This window comes from Bufo bufo, chromosome 9 (assembly GCF_905171765.1).
Source record: "Bufo bufo chromosome 9, aBufBuf1.1, whole genome shotgun sequence".
In the NCBI taxonomy this organism is placed as follows: domain Eukaryota; kingdom Metazoa; phylum Chordata; class Amphibia; order Anura; family Bufonidae; genus Bufo; species Bufo bufo.
In genome coordinates, this window is record NC_053397.1 from 71,867,851 (window position 1) to 71,888,770 (window position 20,920).

General features: G+C 42.9%; 1 protein-coding gene across 2 annotated transcripts in view; it reads left to right on the top strand.

Annotated features, from left to right (window-relative positions):
- The window catches only part of LOC120978910 (putative ferric-chelate reductase 1), a 34,247-nt gene extending 18,025 nt beyond the window's left edge, over positions 1-16,222 (top strand). Inside the window, exons 2-6 of one of the 2 annotated variants that reach the window (XM_040407332.1) lie at positions 11,807-12,007; positions 12,961-13,094; positions 14,767-14,858; positions 15,407-15,572; positions 15,875-16,222. In XM_040407332.1, coding sequence (XP_040263266.1) covers positions 11,809-12,007; positions 12,961-13,094; positions 14,767-14,858; positions 15,407-15,572; positions 15,875-15,937 — 654 coding nt within the window. In that variant the 5' untranslated portion in view covers positions 11,807-11,808 and the 3' untranslated portion in view covers positions 15,938-16,222. Of the gene's footprint in view, positions 1-11,769; positions 12,008-12,960; positions 13,095-14,766; positions 14,859-15,406; positions 15,573-15,874 lie in introns of both variants that reach the window. The other variant, XM_040407334.1, reaches the window with a different exon arrangement.
- Positions 16,223-20,920: the final 4,698 nt, after the last annotated feature.

Consider the following 20,920-nt stretch of genomic DNA (forward strand, 5'->3'; position numbering starts at 1 on the left):
CCCTTTCTTGCCAGCCACGCTGTGGAGTACTTGGACGCGTGTGATGGAGCATTGTCCTGCATGAAAATCATGTTTTTCTTGAAGAATGCAGACTTCTTCCTGTACCACTGCTTGAAGAAGGTGTCTTCCAGAAACTGGCAGTAGGACTGGGAGTTGAGCTTGACTCCATCCTCAACCCGAAAAGGCCCCACAAGCTCATCTTTGATGATACCAGCCCAAACCAGTACTCCACCTCCACCTTGCTGGCGTCTGAGTCGGACTGGAGCTCTATGCCCTTTACCAATCCAGCCACGGGCCCATCCATCTGGCCCATCAAGACTCACTCTCATTTCATCAGTCCATAAAACCTTCAAAAAATCAGTCTTGAGATATTTCTTGGCCCAGTCTTGACGTTTCAGCTTGTGTGTCTTGTTCAGTGGTGGTCGTCTTTCAGCCTTTCTTACCTTGGCCATGTCTCTGAGTATTGCACACCTTGTGCTTTTGGGCACTCCAGTGATGTTGCAGCTCTGAAATATGGCCAAACTGGTGGCAAGTGGCATCTTGGCAGCTGCACGCTTGACTTTTCTCAGTTCATGGGCAGTTATTTTGCGCCTTGGTTTTTCCACATGCTTCTTGCGACCCTGTTGACTATTTTGAATAAAACGCTTGATTGTTCGATGATCACGCTTCAGAAGCTTTGCAATTTTAAGAGTGCTGCATCCCTCTGCAAGATATCTCACTATTTTTTACTTTTCTGAGCCTGTCAAGTCCTTCTTTTGACCCATTTTGCCAAAGGAAAGGAAGTTGCCTAATAATTATGCACACCTAATATAGGGTGTTGATGTCATTAGACCACACCCCTTCTCATTACAGAGATGCACATCACCTAATATGCTTAATTGGTAGTAGGCTTTCGAGCCTATACAGCTTGGAGTAAGACATCATGCATAAAGAGAATGATGTGGTCCAAATACTCATTTGCCTAATAATTCTGCACGCAGTGTAGAACAAACCTCTCCTTCCCCATGGGACAATGTGCAAAGCGCAAATCGCCCAAAGATGTGGCGAAGTACGTTATGCACTTTATCCCAGGTGAAAGGAGAGGTTTGCAGCAGCTGTGAGTAAAAGGGCCCTAATAGCCCTGTGTGCCTGTCCTGTGAGATGCAATCCGTATGCTAGGTGTACCTGTGTGTGGTACTTCCGGAAACACTCACCAAAGCATAGGGCAGGGTGGTCAGGACAGTCAGGACAGAAATAGCGGGTGTCACGCCTTATTCCACTCCTGCTACAGACACAACATCTTTTTCGGGGTGACGGTTGGGTTGAGGTACCAGGAACGACACTGGGGAAATGTCGCTCGTGTAGACGGCTAACTACACTGGTGGATGGGGCCACGGAACCTCCTGGATACAGGAGGTTCTCGATGATCTCTTCCTGGAATTTGAGGAAGGATCCTGTTTTCCCAGCCTTACTGTAGAGAACAAAACTATTATACAGCGCCAATTGAATTAAATATACAGACACCTTCTTATACCAGCGTCTGGTTCTGCGGGAAACTAAATACGGAGACAACATCTGGTCATTGAAGTCCACCCCTCCCATGAGCGCATTATAGTCGTCGACACAGAGGGGCTTTTCAATGACACGGGTTGCTCGCTCAATTTGGATTGTCGTGTCTGCGTGAATGGAGGAGAGCATGTAAACATCACGCTTGTCTCTCCATTTCATCGCGAGCAGTTCTTCGTTACACAAGGCAGCCCTCTCCCCCCTTGCAAGACGGGTGGTAACGAGCCGTTGGGGGAAGCCCACGCGACTAGTTCGCGCGGTGCCACAGGCGCAAATCCGTTCTAGAAACAAATGCCTAAAGAGGGCCACACTTGTGTAAAAATTGTCCACATAAAGATGGTACCCCTTGCCGAATAAGGGTGACACCAAGTCCCAGACTGTCTTCCCACTGCTCCCCAGGTAGTCAGGGCAACCGACCGGCTCCAGGGTCTGATCTTTTCCCTCATAGATCCGAAATTTGTGGGTATAGCCTGTGGCCCTTTCACAGAGCTTATACAATTTGACCCCATACCGGGCACGCTTGCTTGGGATGTATTGTTTGAAGCCAAGGCGCCCGGTAAAATGTATTATGGACTCGTCTACGCAGATGTTTTGCTCGGGGGTATACAAATCTGCAAATTTCTGGTTGAAATGGTCTATGAGGGGCCGAATTTTGTGGAGCCGGTCAAAAGCTGGGTGGCCTCTGGGACGGGAGGTGGTGTTGTCGCTAAAATGCAGGAAACGGAGGATGGCCTCAAATCGTGCCCTGGACATAGCAGCAGAGAACATGGGCATGTGATGAATCGGGTTCGTGGACCAATATGACCGCAATTCATGCTTTTTAGTTAGACCCATGTTGAGGAGAAGGCCCAAAAAAATTTTAGGTTCGGAAACTTGGACTGGTTTCCACCGGAAAGGCTGGGCATAAAAGCTTCCCGGGTTGGCGGATATAAATTGTGTGGCATACCGGTTTGTCTCTGCCACGACTAAGTCCAAGAGCTCCGCAGTCAAGAACAGCTCAAAAAATCCCAGGGCCGAACCGATTTGAGCCGTCTCAACCCGAACTCCAGACTGGGCGGTGAAAGGGGGAACTAATGGTGCAGCTGAAGTTGGTGACTGCCAATCAGGGTTTGCCAGCACCTCAGGGATTCTAGGGGCTCTACGGGCCTGTCTGTGCGGTGGCTGCGACGGGGTAACTACTGCACGTGCCACCGTACCAGCTTCAACTGCCCTTCTGGTGCTCGCCACGTCACCATGTTGTACGGCAGTGCTGGTACTAGGTCCAGGGAGGGCTGCGCTGCTGGTGTATGCCTCACCACGTGATCCGGCAGCGACAGCCCCACTCTGCTGCTCTTGAAGCGGATCCTGCATAACCTGTGGTCTAGCGACACGGGGCCGGGTACGCCTGGTTCTATCAGGGACCTCCACCTCCTCGTCCGAACTTTGGGTCAGAGAGCCACTGCTTTCCACAGGTTCATATTCTGACCCGCTAGATTCGTCAGATGAGGGTTCCCACTCCTCATCCGACTGGGTCAGAATCCTGTAGGCCTCTTCAGAAGAATACCCCCTGTTTGACATTTTGGACTACTAAATTTAGGGGTATTCCCTGAGACTACCCAAGAAAAAAAGCAAGCCTGCCTTACAAAGGGGAGGCTAGCGAAGTACCGGAGGCCGCTGCGGTTGATAAAAAATATCAAAACTGATTTTTTTATCGCCGCAGTGCGTGTAAAATGAATGTGCACTGCGGTGGGGCGGGCGTGGGTGAACGCACGTGTGGGAGACCGATCAGGCCTGATCGGGCAAACACTGCGTTTTGGGTGGAGGGCGAGCTAAGGTGACACTAATACTATTATAGATCTGACCGTGATCAGTTTTGATCACTTACAGATACTATAAAAGTACAAATGCTGATTAGCGATACGCTAAACAGCGAATAAGTGACTGCGGTGCGGTGGGCTGGGCGCTAACTCACGCTAAACTACCTAACCAAGGGGCCTAAACTATCCCTAAAACCTAACAGCCAATACTAGTGAAAAAAAAAAAGTGACAGTTTACACTGATCACTTTTTTTCCTTTCATTAGTGATTGACAGGGGCGATCAAAGGGGTGATCAAAGGGTTAATTGGGGTGCAGGGGGGTGATATGGGGCTACAGTAAAGTGTTTGGTGTACTCACAGTGATGTCTGTTCCTCTGCTGGATCCAACCGACGAAAAGGACCAGCAGAGGAGCAGAGAAGCCATATAACAGATCATATTTACTAATATGATCTGTTATATGACTTGTGATTGGATTTTTTGAAAATCGCCAGCCTGCCAGCCAATGATCGTTGCTGGCAGGCTGATGACGAACTTGTTCTTTAACTTTTGCCGGCCCGCGATGCGCATGCGCGGGCTGGCTTTGAGCGAAATCTCGCGTCTCGCGAGATGACGCGTATATGCGTGACTGTGCGCAGCGCTGCCACCTCCGGAACGCGAATCTGCATTAGGCGGTCCGGAGGTGGTTAAAAGATATCAACAGTATCCACTATAACAGTGACCTCTACAGCACCCCGCCCCTTTAACAGTGAACTCCACAGTCTCCCACCCCTTAACACTGACCCCCCACAGTGCCCCTCCACCTTAAAATGGGACCTCCACAGCAGCCCATCCCTTTAACTTTGACCTTCACAGCACCCCACTCCCTTGACAGTGACCTCCTCAGGGGCCCGCCCCCTTAACAGTGACCTCACAGTTCCCAGCTGCCTTAACAGTGACCTCACAGTACCCAGCTGCCTTAACAGTGATCTCCATAACAGTTGCCCCTTTATGCCCCCTTAACAGTAACATTCACAGTGAATACCTCCTTAACAGGGACCTCCACAGTGCCCGTCCCTTTAACAGTGATCTCCACAGCGCCCTGCCCCTTTAATGCTAGGGCTACACGACAACATTTTGTCTCAACAATGTTTATAATAATAGGCTATGGTGTCGCACTGCGACATGTGACATGCTGCGACTGATAGATTTTTCTGCGACTGTCGCGTCACAGCATGTCATATGTTGCAGTGCAACATCATAGACTATCATTATAAAAATTGTTGCGCGACATTGGTGCGACATCAATGTCGCGCGACACATGTAGCAGTGTAGTTGTGCCCTATGTGTCGTGCAACTTATTGTTGCACGACACATGTTGTCATGTAGCCCTAGCCTAAAGCTGACCTACAGCAGGTGAAGAAAAATGGCTGGGTTGTTATGGAAACCTGGAGTAAAACTGTATGTATGTGGAGACTGCAAGCCTCTATTGGCTGATAAGGGGCATGTGACCGTGTGTATGGCAGTTGGGATATGAAGAGAAAGACTTGCAGGCTTGTATTGGCTAATGCAGGTCATTTTTGGGAATATCTAAGAAACGGTACGTCCTAGAGAGCTGAGTAGAAATTGTAGAAATTGATTGATGAGTTTTTTAGTTAGGGTACTTTCACACTTGCGGCACAGGATTCTGGCAGGCAGTTCCGTTGCCGGCAATCTGGACGCAAATGGATGCATTTGTGAGATGGATCCAGATGAGGATCCATCTCACAAATGCATTGCAATTCCGGATCTGTCTTTCCGGTTGTCACATTTTTTGCCACATTATCTTCTGATATAACAAATAAAAAACTAATATAAACTAAAAAGTAATATAATTTTTTTTGTTAATTTTACTCACTTATACAGGGCTGACATATTCCGCAGCACTTCAAAGACATTATTGTCACCTGTTGTCTCTAACGGAGCTCACTATCCAGGTTCCCTATCAGTATGGAGGAAGGGGTGAGGGGGGATTAGAGTCCATTGAACTGGAAGAACAGTTGGTGTGGCTGAGACATTGCTGGACTCTTCACATGACTGGGCTCATAATTTTAAAGGTTTTACACTTTTTAGGAAAGACAGGGCCAATAGAAAAGGAGGTGGCATCAGTTTGTATGTTAGGAGTGAAATCAATAAGCTTAACTTATAATATCATATGTGATAGACAGCATGGGTTTACTAAGGACAGGGATGTCAACCAGTTTTCAACCAGTATCATTTATACTACTCTCAGTTCTTATACATGTCACATTAACCATTTCTGTTGTTCTGATTCATAATATAGTGCCTATAGACTAAGAATATCCTGACATAGAGACGACTGCTGTAACTTTAATTTTTGATAGGACTTGTCTGAGATAATTAAAAATCTCAGACAAACCTAATTGACTAAAATAACAAATGATATTATGCTTATCCCTTTCTCCAGTGCAGTGCTCGCTGGTCTGGTCCTCCTAGCACTGCTTGTCTACAAACTGCAGGGGTAGCATGCCAGTATACAGTACTGGTCAAAACTTATGGAACACTTCATGGAACTGTATATCCAATCCTACCTACAGTATGAAGGCAAAAAATTCCACAAATTAACTCTTGAGTAGACTTACCTGTTAAATGAAAAACATTCCAATTTTCTACCTCATGAAGCAGAATTACAAAAGTGTGCAAAGTTTTTTGTTTACTACTTGATTTCACGTGTGTTCCTTCACAGTTTCCATGTCTTCCATATGAATCTAAAATGTAGAAAAGAAAAAAAAAGGGAAAAACCTGGAATGAATAGGTGTGTCCAAACTGTTGACTCTTACTGTATGACACACAACCACTACCAATTACATCAATTGTTATTTTAGGCAATTAGAGGGATTGTATGAGATTTTTAATTATCTCAGACATCACCTTTAAGAAGCAAAACAACAGTAGGGTTGACTACACAGAGGCTCAACTCTGTCTGTGATCTATAAGCTTTCAATTGGTTAGAGATTGTGTGTAATTCAAATAAATTCAGACAATCCTTCTTAAAGATAAACAGAGCAGGATACAGAGTAGATTGAAAATTCTAGAAAACTGGTAAAATGGCAAAAAGGAAATGGCAATAAAATGGTTGAATGATCAAATGGTAAATTGTAATGTCTCTCTCAAACAATAGTTTCTTATACCCCATGATGAAGGCATATAATTAAAATACTTAAAATGCAGCGGTCTACTGCAGTAGATAGACATCAATGCGTTTCATATATTACATCAGTGATACATTAATATTCATTCACATTATGACCTCGGCACATTATTATGCATAAGGGAAGTTAGACCTCTTGTATACTTTGCAATCCTTCATTGGTGAAAAAAAGTTCTGTTTTATGACAACATCCAAACATTAATATGAATAAGAAGAGTTATGTCTATCATTACACTTTGGGGGAAATTTGTCATCTCCCTTGCACCAGAAAAGTGTCTTTAAAATGTTGCAAGCTGTGTGTTTGTGAATTATGAAATGCCACTTTTTGGGGAAAAAAGTCACAAGTGCCTCGCCACTTTTCCAAATGAGGGTGTGGCCAAAACAGGAAAGGGGCATGGTCAACAGTTGAGACAAATTTATCTTTATTTACACCAGTATTCTTGGTGCAAAAGAAGTAAGAAATCTACGGCAGCTCTAAGCTGTCACAGGTTTCTGTTTAGGCGCATTGGACTGCCAGAGGATGTGCCCAATTTACGAAGCCTGCACTTCGTCATAAATTAGGCACATCTTCCAGCAGCACAAAGGTTGGTAAATCTCTCTCCCTTTATGATTCTTAGTTAGCTAAAATTTTACAAGCACATTTGATCAAATGATTGAATATGTTCTCTGTTTGACCATATGAACTGCATTAATCTATACCATAGACCTTACAAGTCTGAAGAATATCCTGAAATCAATAGTAAGACTGTTAGAAAACATTTCCTATAATTAATGACGTGAAGGATTCTCTCCCAGGAACATCAGAATACATACTAATAAAGAAATTAAATCATTGCTAATTTCCTTAAGATTGGAATACAAGATCTCTGACTGAGACAACATGGAGAATTTTCAGATAAGGCCTTATTTATCCAACAAAAATGAAAACATCTTTGTGGCTGCTCCATTTTATAAGAAATATATCCGTCTGTTTGCCACTGTCTTCCTGTCCCAAGCAGGGACAGGCATCGCTCCACTCTCCCTGTGTGTATTGGGACTAGTGTTTATTGAGCTTCCTTTCAGCACTGTGAGAGTTAATCCTTTATTCTTGCCCCCTGTCAAGTTGCTAAATAAGGGGCTGATCAGCCTCCCTATTTAGCTGAGCTATGGGTTCACTCCCTCACCAGAGCTTTTAAGGTTTTCAAGTGTCTATTAACCAGCAAAGGTGCAATCTCTTGTCTGAGTACCCGTGTACTGTAGCTTGCCTGACTATCGTTTCTACTTCTTGCCACCTGCCCCGAACTTGGAATTGCTATCTGGATTATGCACATACTCAGGCTGCCCTGACCTAGGAATTGTTATCTGGAATACATAAATACTCAACTTGCCCACACTTTGGACTGTATTCAGACTATGTCTTTGGCCTCCGCACAAGTGTCTCTGTCCCCTGTAGGTCGGCAGTCAATTACACCAGGTCTACTCCAGAAGGTAGCAGGTTGGTTCCTTGCAGCAAAGTCCAGATCCCTCTACAGGAAGGAATTAAGCTGGGTTCACACCTGAGCGTATTCGATATTTATCGGGCGTTTTTGAGGCGTATTTTGGGGCGTTTTTGTATTTTGGAAACGCGCGTAGTACGCACGTTTGTGTGATTAACCACAGAGGCATCCAATGAAAAACTGCCACAATACGCGCAACAATATGCCCCAAAGAAGCTCCTGTACTTCTTGGGGCGTAGGGCGTTTTACAGCGCTTCTGTACGCGCTGTAAAACGCTCAGGTGAGAACCATGCCCATAGGGAAACATTGGTTTTTGCCTGTTGAGCGTTTTAAAGCGCGTAGGAACGCGCTGTAAAACGCTCAGGTGGGAACCTAGCCTAAGGGTGAAAACCAGGGAACTGCCAGGAGAACACCCTTAGGTTTAGCCCAAAGTCAAGCTGGTTTGTTGTCACAGTGGGTTCACACTCACTGTCTGTTACAGGCTGTTATTTAAAAAAAAACTAAATTAATCAAAAAATACATATATACAGCCTCCAGTCTACATTTATGTAATGTGTATTCGAATTACAAAATTAAAGTTTGTTGAAGAGGTTTTCTCAGATCAGACAAAATTTAGCCAAGGAAGCAGGTGGCGAAAATTCCATAATGATCTTCTGAAATTCCTGTTCTGGTCCTCTCCACTGGGCTTTAGACTGCAGAAGTCATGTGTTGTCAACAAGACATCATTGCTGCAGCCAACTAAACAAAGTCTGGTGACAAAGACCAGAGCAGCGTTGCTGGATCCGTATTTACTCTGTAAGCTATGGGTCTATTTTTTAAAGTAATTTCACCTCCCTCAATTTTGGTCGAGTCATTTTATTCTGCAGGAAAACAGCTTCCAAGTGTCCAGCTGGGCAGGGTTTGCTGTCCCTAGTGCCGAAAGCAAACCAGACTTAAAGGGTTTATCCAACCCCTAAAATGCCTCCCCATACGCCTGGGCCCCTCACAGAGATTGTCGATTCTGATGCCCACACGTCTACCGCTGCATCTCCCCATTGCGCGGAGGAAAACATCTGGCGACGGGTGGGTGGGTCAGCTAATAGAAGGCCGCTACAGGGAGGCTCTTCCTCATGTCAGATTCCCTTTAAAGTGTGGAAATGCAAAATCATTGACACAGGGTTGACCAATGTTTGCAGCTCCTTTCTTACAGATGCATACACACAATGTAAGATATTCCACCCTCTTGCCTCCCTGTGTCCAGATTTTGAGAAGCTATATACAGTATAACTATATAGGAGCACGACTTTAATCAATTTAAACTTTACTCAGTATTCAAGGTACAACATTTTGCTAAATTTTGCTCTTTTATAAACTGGGCACAAGTATGAAAATGGTTGAATATTCCTTTCATAGGTTTCTATGAATTAAGACTAAAATTATAGGAGTATAGAGTCTTACCACACAAAAACAAAAGTTTTAGATTTTAGAAAAACAGACTTTTCAAAAATGAAATTAGTCATAAATGAGTCCTTATCAGACTGGAACGGATTACATGGAGTCCAGGAGAAATGGGACTACTTAAAAGGTGCATTATTGAAGGCAACAGAAAATTGCATTAGACTTGTCAGTAAAAGCAAAAAAAGGCGGAGACCAATGTGGTACTCAGCAGAAGTGGCCCAAATCATTAAAAATAAAAAGCTAGCATTTTGTAATTATAAAAAAACCCAGAGCAATGAAGATAAGGAAATCTACAAGATTAGGCAGAGAGAGGCCAAGCAAGTTATAAGAACTTCTAAAGCGCAGGCAGAAGAAAAACTAGCTCAGTCTATGAAAAAAGGGGATAAGACATTCTTCAGATATATAAATGAAAAAAGGAAATTAAAACAAGGAATAACTAAATTAAAAACAAAGGACGGAAGGTATGTAGAAGAGAATAAAGGGCTAGCCGACTGCCTTAATGAATACTTCTGTTCAGTTTTTACAAAAGAAAAAGGAGAAGGACCTCCACTAGAAAGAATGACTATTAAATTGTTTGATGCATGTATCTTTACAGAGGAAGATGTTCTAAGTTTGCTGTCTAAGGTGAAGACAGATAAGTCACAGGGGCCTGATGAGATACACCCAAAATTATTAAAAGAGCTTAGTGGTGAGCTGGCAAAACCGTTAACAGATTTATTTAACCAATCATTAGTAACAGGAGTCGTCCCGGAAGATTGGAAATTGGCAAATGTCGTGCCCATTCACAAGAAAGGTAGTAGGGAGGAATCGAGCAACTATAGACCAGTGAGTCTGACATCAATAGTAGGCAAATTAATGGAAACCCTATTAAAGGATAGGATTGTGGAACATCTAAAATCCCATGGATTGCAAGATGAAAAACAACATGGGTTTACTTCAGGGAGATCATGTCAAACAAATCTTATAGATTTTTTTGACTGGGTGAATAAAATAATAGACGGTGGAGGTGCAGTAGACATCGCATATCTAGATTTTAGTAAGGCTTTTGACACTGTCCCACATAGAAGACTTATCAATAAACTGCAGTCATTGAGCATGGACTCCCATATTGTTGAGTGGATTAGGCAGTGGCTGAGTGACAGACAACAGAGGGTTGTAGTCAATGGAGAACATTCAAAACAAGGTAATGTTACCAGTGGGGTTCCACAGGGATCTGTACTGGGACCGATTTTGTTTAATATCTTCATAAGTGATATTGCAAAAGGCCTCGCTGGTAAGGTTTGTCTTTTTGCTGATGACACAAAGATATGTAACAGGGTTGATGTTCCTGGAGGGAAACGCCAAATGGAAAAGGATTTAGGAAAACTAGAAGAATGGTCAGAACTCTGGAAACTGAAATTTAATGTGGATAAGTGCAAGATAATGCACCTGGGGCGTAAAAACCCAAGGGCAGAATATAGAATATTTGACTAAGTCCTGACCTCAGTATCTGAGAAAAGGGATTTAGGAGTAATTATTTCAGAAGACTTAAAGGTGGGAAGACAATGTAATAGAGCAGCACGAAATGCCAGCAGAATGCTTGGATGTATAGGGAGAGGTATAAGCAGTAGAAAGAGTGAAGTGCTTATGCCGCTGTACAGAACACTGGTGAGACCTCACTTGGAGTATTGTGCGCAGTACTGGAGGCCATATCTCCAGAAGGACATAGATACTCTAGAGAGAGTTCAGAGAAGAGCTACTAAACTAGTACATGGATTGCAGGATAAAACTTACCAGGAAAGGTTAAAGGACCTTAATATGTATAGCTTGGAAGAAAGAAGAGACAGAGGGGATATGATAGAAACTTTTAAATACATAAAGGGAATCAACTCGGTAAAGGAAGAGAGCATATTTAAAAGAAGAAAAACTACCACAAGAGGACACAGTTTTAAATTAGAGGGGCAAAGGTTTAAAAGTAATATAAGGAAGTATTACTTTACTGAGAGAGTAGTGGATGCATGGAATAGCCTTCCTGCAGAAGTGGTAGCTGCAAATACAGTGAAGGGGTTTAAGCATGCATGGGATAGGCATAAGGCCATCCTTCATATAAGATAGGGCCGGGGGCTATCCATAGTATTCAGTATATTGGGCAGACTAGATGGGCCAAATGGTTCTTATCTGCCGACACATTCTATGTTTCTATGTTTCTATGTATGAGTAGATTTTATCTTAACATTTAATTTTGGCTTTTTCCCAAATGCTTCTCCACCCTCCAGTACTTGTTAATTAAGTACATATTAGATCCCTTTGATGCCAGAATAAAATATTTTTACTCTTTTCTATGCACAGTTTTACTAAAGCCTTGAAGTGATTCTTCTTTCCCTAGAGATGGATCCTACACTACAAACTATTGCAGTTCTACTTATGGCAAGTCTCCCAATCTATGTTTATGCATATCCAGATGGGAAAGTTACATCTTCCTGTGTCACAATGACTCCAGTGCATGGTGTTCAAGCCCAAACTTCCAGCCCACCATACACTTTAACCCTGGATAAATATACCTATAGTGCTGGGGAAAAAATACAAGGTAAGTACATTAGTTAAGAATTTTTTTTGCATACATTGGAACCTATAGGCCAGTGATCTCCAACCTGTTGCTCTCTGTCTGTTGTAAAACCACATTGACAAGCAGGCCTGGCATGCTGGGTATTGTAGTTTTGCAAAAGCTGGAGAGTCACAGGTTGGAGATCACTGCCTTAAGGATATCTTGAGACCTTATTTGTGGTCTCCACCAGTAAACCTATAGATACATTGCCAACCCATTCCATATCAGGTATATACCGTATTATGTCCATCCAAAAGCAAACAATGGAGATTCTTTGGTATCCCAGGAAGTTCTCGTTTTGAAATTGGGAAGGGAACAGTAGTTCTATTTGATGGAGATAAGTCAATGGTCTGAGCATTACAGAGCTAGGCCCCCTAGGTATTATAGGAAAGAGAAGAGAAGTGTCTGCTGTTTGTACAGCAAAATATATCAGATCTGAATGGAAGCACATATGAAGCCTGAGGAAGGGCTAAGGTGTTACTAACCATTGACAGAGATAGTATAGAGATCTCTGACAATCAATGATTGCATTGATGCTGCCCAGCTCTAAACACATGAGATACTTGTTAGTCGAAACAAGCTTTTTTTGGCTAACAGTTCTCTCTCCCATCCCCTACCATCATACAAAAATGTGCAGAAGTTCTAAACCAGGAGATGGGAGTAAGCCACTGCCAGACACCTCTGGTGGTAGCTTTCTTTTCCCATGAGCAAAAGCATCTGAGATATTGAAATTGAAAAGCCTGATCCCTATCTCACCAAACATCTGCTTTGGGGGAGGCCCCCATACATGTTAGATGATCAGGCAGTTCCATCGAAATTGGCAAGGTCAATATCATTTTAATGTGTATGGCCAGCTTTACATACAGTATACTGAATCTGTTATGATTTTATTGTCAAAGCTCACCTAAACTTGTAATGTTTTATACAATTTGCAGTCACGCTCAGCAGCAGTGCCACTCAGTTCAAAGGTTTTCTGATCCAGGCACGTTCTGAAAGTTCTACTACTCCTGTGGGCTCCTTTGTGACCACCAATTCTAATACTCAAACCCTGACTTGTACTTCTGCTGCAGTAAGTATAATGTAGAAAAGTTTATATACTGTTTATTTTCCTTGTCCATTGGACACAAATCACTTTGCCACATTAAAATATGGTGAATAATAAAAAAGAACTTGTAGAGAGGTGTATCCTATATATTATCAAAGATTGTCTTAATGTTACTGTCTTCTCTCTCTACCCACACTTTCGAACAAATGGGCTAAAATATATTAACTCTATACATAATCAATTCATATGACATTTAATGTACCCTGAGTGCAGTGGGTGTGGGTCTCTAGTTAGTACTTCCAATAATTGAAGTAAAGGCCATCAATATCTGATTGGAAGGGAATCAACACCCCCACAAATCTGCCCATCTGCTGTCCAGCAGTAGTTGATCTTGCACCAGAAGTCAGTGCTGGAACTGAACAGCTCCTTCCATTTCTGTAGTGGATGGAACGGTTAACTGCAGCACTGTCCCCATTCACTTTAATGGGAGCAGCACTGCAGTAACCAGAAATGGACAGAGCTGTGTGGTTACGGCGCCATGCTCAACTGCTAAAGCTACTGCAGAACAGCTGATTGGAAGGGGTGCTGGGTGGTGGAGACTGAACTTTAGCTACAGTGTCTACAGGGAGTCTGAGACACCTCCTATATAATCATTGGCTGCCTGGACCAATTAAGAAAAACCTCCAAAAGACTGCAGGAGAATTAATAAGACGCCCATTTCATACGCTGATCTTAGTCCAAAGTGCACTGGAGTAAGATATGACAAATTTTATTAAGAATCACAGATTTCCATAGATTTGCACCCATTTCTGGCACAAATTATATTGGTTCATATAGTGAATATAGCATTAATCAATGTTTACAGAGTGCTGCTGCATTGTGTTTGGTTTAGTATATCTGTTGGTCCACAGGAGACCATGTCCCCTCCTGCTAGGCAAAAAAGTTACACATTTTTATAGCACATTACGGTAAATGTTTTGACTTTTTGATACCACAAAACTGGTGCAAGGTGCAATGATGAATTCTCTCCCTAAGTGTTTCAGAAAACTACCCTTTTATCTAGAGCAGTTTTTCTGTGACAGATTTTCAGTTACTTACACCTTAGGCATATTGGCATCTAAAACCATTTTCATTGTGGGTGGTTGTCTCAGAGAGGTTTCACTGTATGTGACTACACAACACACATTATAGAGAGCAAATTAATCGGCGTGAGGAAAAAAGTTGGACATTAACTTAAAGGATAGATACCTTATATCTGGTGGCATCAGAGGCTGAGCTTGCTAGGAGCTCATGTGCATCCCTTTCTTCCTAGAATTCCAGAGGAGCATGTATGGCCTAGGAATCTCCTCAAACTGATTAAGGCGCTCTCCGTAAGGAAATATAGTTTCCCCCAAATCCTGATTTAGGCCTCTCACCCAGTTAAGCCAGTACTATCTGCTCTGCACTGATGAGGGGCAATCAACCCAAAACAGCTGTCTGCAGATGAGATGCTGGCTTATTTATTATCCAAGGCATGTCTCATGGCTTAATTAAAATATTGAACATTGACTTACAGGATAACTGCCTTACATCTGGTGGCATTAGAGGTAGAGCTTGTTAAGAGCATATTTGCATACCTTCTACACAATACACAAGCACACTTGATGTGTTATGTAACTGCTCTCGCGCTAATTACATCCATGTGTTATAATTACAGAGCTCAGTAAGCCACACATCAAGCACTGCAAAACCCAACATAGCGGTTACCTGGGTTGCTCCAGCTTCCAGTACTGCAGATATTCAAATCAGGTAAGATACTCTTGTCAATGAAAAATATTGATATCTAAGGCTACTTTCACACTTGCGTTTTGGCTTTCCGTTTGTGAGATCCGTTCAGGGCTCTCACAAGCGGTCCAAAACGGATCAGTTCGCATTCTGAATGGAAAAGGATCCGGTCAGAATGCATCAGTTTGCATCAGTTCAGTCTCTATTCCGCTTTGGAGATGGACACCAAAACGCTGCTTGCAGCGTTTTGATGTCCGTCTGATGAAACTGAGCCAAGCGTATCCGTCCTGGCACACAATGTAAGTCAATAGGGACGGATCGGTTTTCACTGACACAATCTGGCACAATAGAAAACAAATGCATCCTCCATTGACTTTCAATGGTGTTCAAGACGGATCCGTCTTGGCTATGTTAAAGATAATACAAACGGATCCGTTCTGACGGATCCGCACAAAACACGAGTGTGAAAGTAGCCTAACAAATCATATAAACTGTACAATATGAAATATGAAAATATTTGGCTGTTAAGTATTAACCAACAAATTGGAAAACAAATTTTATGCATGTTATAGGGCAGCCGTTGTTCAAACTGAATATGTTTTCTGGACGAATGTGCTAAGTGCAAAGATTACCTATGTTGCCTTTAACAACACCTCCAGTACCACAGTGGAAAATTCATCCACTGCCAAGACGCCAGCTGCCTCCAAACCAAGTGTGTCCAACAATGGAGTCCAACGTGTAAGTCAATTTTATTCCTTGCTTTTTGAATTCCTATCTGCTAAATAGTATCCTCCTTTAGTATCCTCTTATTACCTACATATTAAACTAATATTAGTATACTCTGTAATACATGGCCTCATCCAAATGTTGCATCCATTATAACATTGCAGAAGCACAGATGGTGATTAGTTTCCATAGCTGTCATATATGATACCTTCTTGAGCTTTAGATGTTAGGCATACCAAGAGAAATGGGATGTTAATCTGTCTTTAGTTGGATATATTCTACATTTTTTATATTTACCCTGTTTTTTCTTACAGACTTGGACCCTTGGAGGACTGCTCTTATCTTGTGGTGCCGTGATTGCTTCTTTGTTGGCTTAATGACATGTTTCAGAGGCTGAACAAATCTTCAGAGCAGCGATCAATGACTTATCTGATTTTCTGATAATTAGATGCATTATAATAGGCTCAGTCTGGATACATATGTTGCCTCTAAATGAATTTGTCTTATAGAAATATGATTATTATGAATAAATGGAATATATAAGAAGAATACTACAAGGTGTATGCCCAGCTGTTCAGCAGGTTACTTAGAAGTCCCACCACCCTCATGTTTATACATGGTTATATAAGAAAAAAGTATGTTTTTGGATTTAGAAGACGCATTTCCCCCTATAGATGTCTGACTTGTTTTTTGCTGGTTATGTTACAGGCAGTGGAGCATAGTACTACAGGGTGGGCCATTTATATGGATACACCTTAATAAAATGGAAATGGTTGGTGATATTAACTTCCTGTTTGTGGCACATTAGTATATGTGAGGGGGGAAACTTTTCAAGATGGGTGGTGACCATGGCGGCCATTTTGAAGTCAGCCATTCTGAATCCAACTTTTGTTTTTTCAATAGGAAGAGGGTCATGTGACACATCAAACCTATTGGGAATTTCAAACGAAAAACAATGGTGTGCTTGGTTTTAACGTAACTTTATTCTTTCATGAGTTATTTACAAGTTTCTGACCACTTATAAAATGTGTTCAATGTGCTGCCCATTGTGTTGGATTGTCAATGCAACCCTCTTCTTCCACTCTTCACACACTAATAGCAACACCGCATGAGAAATGCTAGCACAGGCTTCCAGTATCCGTAGTTTCAGGTGCTGCACATATCGTATCTTCACAGCATAGACAATTGCCTTCAGATGACCCCAAAGATAAAAGTCTAAGGGGGTCAGATCGGGAGACCTTGGGGGCCATTCAACTGGCCCACGACGACCAATCCACTTTCCAGGAAACTGTTCATCTAGGAATGCTCAGACCTGACACCCATAATGTGGTGGTGCACCATCTTGCTGGAAAAACTCATGTAGCAATTTCATATATCCAGTGGCCTTGAGGTTTCCATTGATGAAGAATGGCCACACTATCTTTGTACCCCATATACCACACCATACCATACATTTTTTTGTTCCAACAGTCTTGGAGGGATCTATCCAATGTGGGTTAGTGTCAGACCAATAGCAGTGGTTTTGTTTGTTAACTTCACCATTCACATAAAAGTTTGCCTCATCACTGAACAAAATCTTCTGCGTAAACTGAGGGTCCTGTTCGAATTTTTATTTTGCCCATTCTGCAAATTTAGTGCGTCGATCTGGGTCATCCTCGTTGAGATGCTGTAGTAGCTGGAGTTTGTAAGGCTGCCATTTGTGAGTAGCTAATATCCGCCGAAGGGATGTTCGACTAATGCCACTCTCCAGTGACATGCGGCGAGTGCTACGCTGTGGGCTCTTGCTGAATGAAGCTAGGACAGCCACTGATGTTTCTTCATTAGAGACAGATTTCATGCGTCCACATTTTGGCAAATCCAACACTGAACCAGTTTCACGAAACTTAGCAAGCAGTTTGCTAACTGTAGCATGGGAGATGGGTGGTCTCGTAGGGTGTCTTGCATTGAAAAGCACGCACACTTAATCCAGCTCACCTCCCTGGTCAATATGCAATCCTGACTCCTGAAGTCTTGGGGTGTGTCCCCTTTGCAGTCAGCACGAAAATAGAAAAGAACGGCTCCAGATTCACATAGAGGTCCTCTAAAAACTTCTTCTTTATTCATATATAATGCTTACAGCAGACACATCCACCTGGTATACAAGACTTGTTGACGTGTTTCGGACACTGGGTCCTTAGTCGTAATAACATTTCATAATGAAGCACAAGAATTTAAATGTATCACAAATAGGGATGAGCGGTTCGTACCGAATTTTGGGGTGTCCGTGACACGGACCCGAACCCGAACATTTTCGTAAAAGTCCGGGTTCGGGTTTGGTGTTCGGCGCTTTCTTGGCGCTTTTTGAAAGGCTGCAAATCAGCCAATCAACAAGCGTCATACTACTTGCCCCAAGAGGCCATCACAGCCTTGCCTACTATTGGCATGGCTGTGATTGGCCAGTGCAGCATGTGACCCAGCCTCTATATAAGCTTGGGTCACGTAGCGCTGCACGTCACTCTGCTGATACAAGCGTAGGGAGAGGTTGCTGCTGCGACGTTAGGGCGAGATTAGGCAGATTAACTCCTCCAAAAGACTTAATTCAGTGATCGATCTCCAGCTGTTGATCATTGAAGTGCTGATATTGAATTGCTCACTTTTTTTAGGCTGCCCAGAGCGTTTTTATATCACTTTTTTCTGGGGTGATCTGCGGCCATTTTGTGGCTTGTGGTGCGCCAGCACAAGCTACCACCAAGTGCATTTAACCATCAATAGTGTGGTTATTTTTTGCTATATCCTACATCAGGTGCAGGCTGAGCCTGTGTCACCCAAGTGCATTTAACCATCAATAGTGTGGTTATTTTTTGGCCATATACTACATCAGGTGCAGGCTGAGCCTGTGTCACCCAAGTGCATTTAACCATCAATAGTGTGGTTATTTTTTGCTATATCCTACATCAGGGTCAAGCTTTCATCAAGTGCATTTAACTATCAATAGTGTGGTTATTTTTGGCCATATACTACATCAGGTGCAGGCTGAGCCTGTGTCACCCAAGTGCATTTAACCATCAATAGTGTGGTTATTTTTTGCTATATCCTACATCAGGGTCAAGCTTTCATCAAGTGCATTTAACCATCAATAGTGTGGTTATTTTTTGGCCATATACTACATCAGGTGCAGGCTGAGCCTGTGTCACCTAAGTGCATTTAACCATCAATAGTGTGGTTATTTTTTGGCCATATACTACATCAGGGGCAAGTTGAGCCTGTCACCCAGCGCCTAAAAAATAGGCCTGACATTTCTATTCCTCAAAATCAGTACAGTTTTAGCTGGTCAAGTTATATTTAGTGACCGTAAAAGCACAGTTTTTGTTCTGGGTTGAAAAACTATTCCCAAATTTGCCATTCTCAAAATTAGTAGTTTCTGCTATATCAGGCCTACTTTAAATCTATCCCAAAAAGGATATCTTAGATTAAAGGTGCTGATAGTGTCAATCTGAAAAACTTAACACACACGCTACCGTGCAGATACAAGTCTAATTCTGTGATTAAAGGTATATCTGTCACACAGCGCGTAAAAAATAGGCCTGACATTTCTATTTCTCCAAATCTGTACAGTTTTAGCTGGTCGAGTTATATTTAGTGACCGTAAAAGCACAGTTTTTGTTCTGGGTTGAAAAACTATTCCCAAATTTGCCATTCTCAAAATTAGTAGTTTCTGCTATATCAGGCCTACTTTAAATCTGTCCCAAAAAGGATAGCTTAGATTGAAGGTGCTGATAGTGTCATTCTGAAAAACTTAACACACACGCTACAGTGCAGATACAAGTCTAATTCTGTGATTAAAGGTATATCTGTCACACAGCGCGTAAAAAATAGGCCTCACATTTCTATTCAACCAAATCTGTACTGTTTTAGCTGGTCAAATTATTTGTAGTGACCGTAAAAGCACAGTTTTTGTTCTGGGTTGAAAAACTATTCCCAAATTTGCCATTCTCAAAATACGTAGTTTCTGCTATATCAGGCCTACTTTAAATCTATCCCAAAAAGGATATCTTAGATTCAAGGTGCTGATAGTGTCATTCTAAAAAACTTAACACACACGCTACAGTGCAGATACAAGTCTAATTCTGTGATTAAAGGTATATCTGTCACACAGCGCGTAAAAAATAGGCCTCACATTTATATTCAACCAAATCTGTCATTACTTGTGTGCCTGTATTAGTGTAATACGGTACCTAAATAGATAGCCAGACAGTGTTAGGTGTCTGTAAAAAAAGGCCTGAATTTTAATTCAATACATTGGCCCGAATAATATTTTTCTTATTGTGGTGAACGGTAACAATGAGGAAAACAACTAGTAAGGGACGCGGACGTGGACATGGTCGTGGTGGTGTTAGTGGACCCTCTGGTGCTGGGAGAGGACGTGGCCGTTCTGCCACAGCCACACGTCCTAGTGTACCAACTACCTCAGGTCCCAGTAGCCGCCAGAATTTACAGGGATATTTGGTGGGGCCCAATGCCGTTCTAAGGATGGTAAGGCCTGAGCAGGTACAGGCATTAGTCAATTGGGTGGTCGACAGTGCATCCAGCACGTTTACATTATCTCCCACCCAGTCTTCTGCAGAAAGTGCACAGATGGCGCATGAAAACCAAGCCCATCAGTCTGTCACATCACCCCCATGCATATCAGGGAAACTGTCTGAGCCTCAAGTTATGCAGCAGTCTCTTATGCTGTTTGAAGACTCTGCTGCCAGGGTTTCCCAAGGGCATCCACCTAGCCCTTCCCCAGGGGTGGAAGAGATAGAATGCACTAACGCACAACCACTTATGTTTCCTGATGACGAGGACATGGGAATACCACCTCAGCACGTCTCTGATGATGACGAAACACAGGTGCCAACTGCTGCGTCTTTCTGCAGTGTGCAGACTGAACAGGAGGTCAGGGATCAAGACTGGGTGGAAGACGATGCAGGGGACGATGAGGTCCTAGACCCCACATGGAATGAAGGTCGTGCCACTGACTTTCACAGTTCGGAGGAAGAGACAGTGGTGAGACCGAGCCAACAGCGTAGCAAAAAACAAAGAGGGAACAGTGGGCAAAATCAGAACACCCGCCGCCAAGAGACTCCGCCTGCTACTGACCGCCGCCATCTGGGACCGAGCACCCCAAAGGCAGCTTCAAGGAGTTCCCTGGCATGGCACTTCTTTAAACAATGTGCTGACGACAAGACCCGAGTGGTTTGCATGCTGTGCCATCAGAGCCTGAAGCGGGGCATTAACGTTCTGAACCTTAGCACAACCTGCATGACCAGGCACCTGCATGCAAAGCATGAACTGCAGTGGAGTAAACACCTTAAAAACAAGGAAGTCACTCAGGCTCC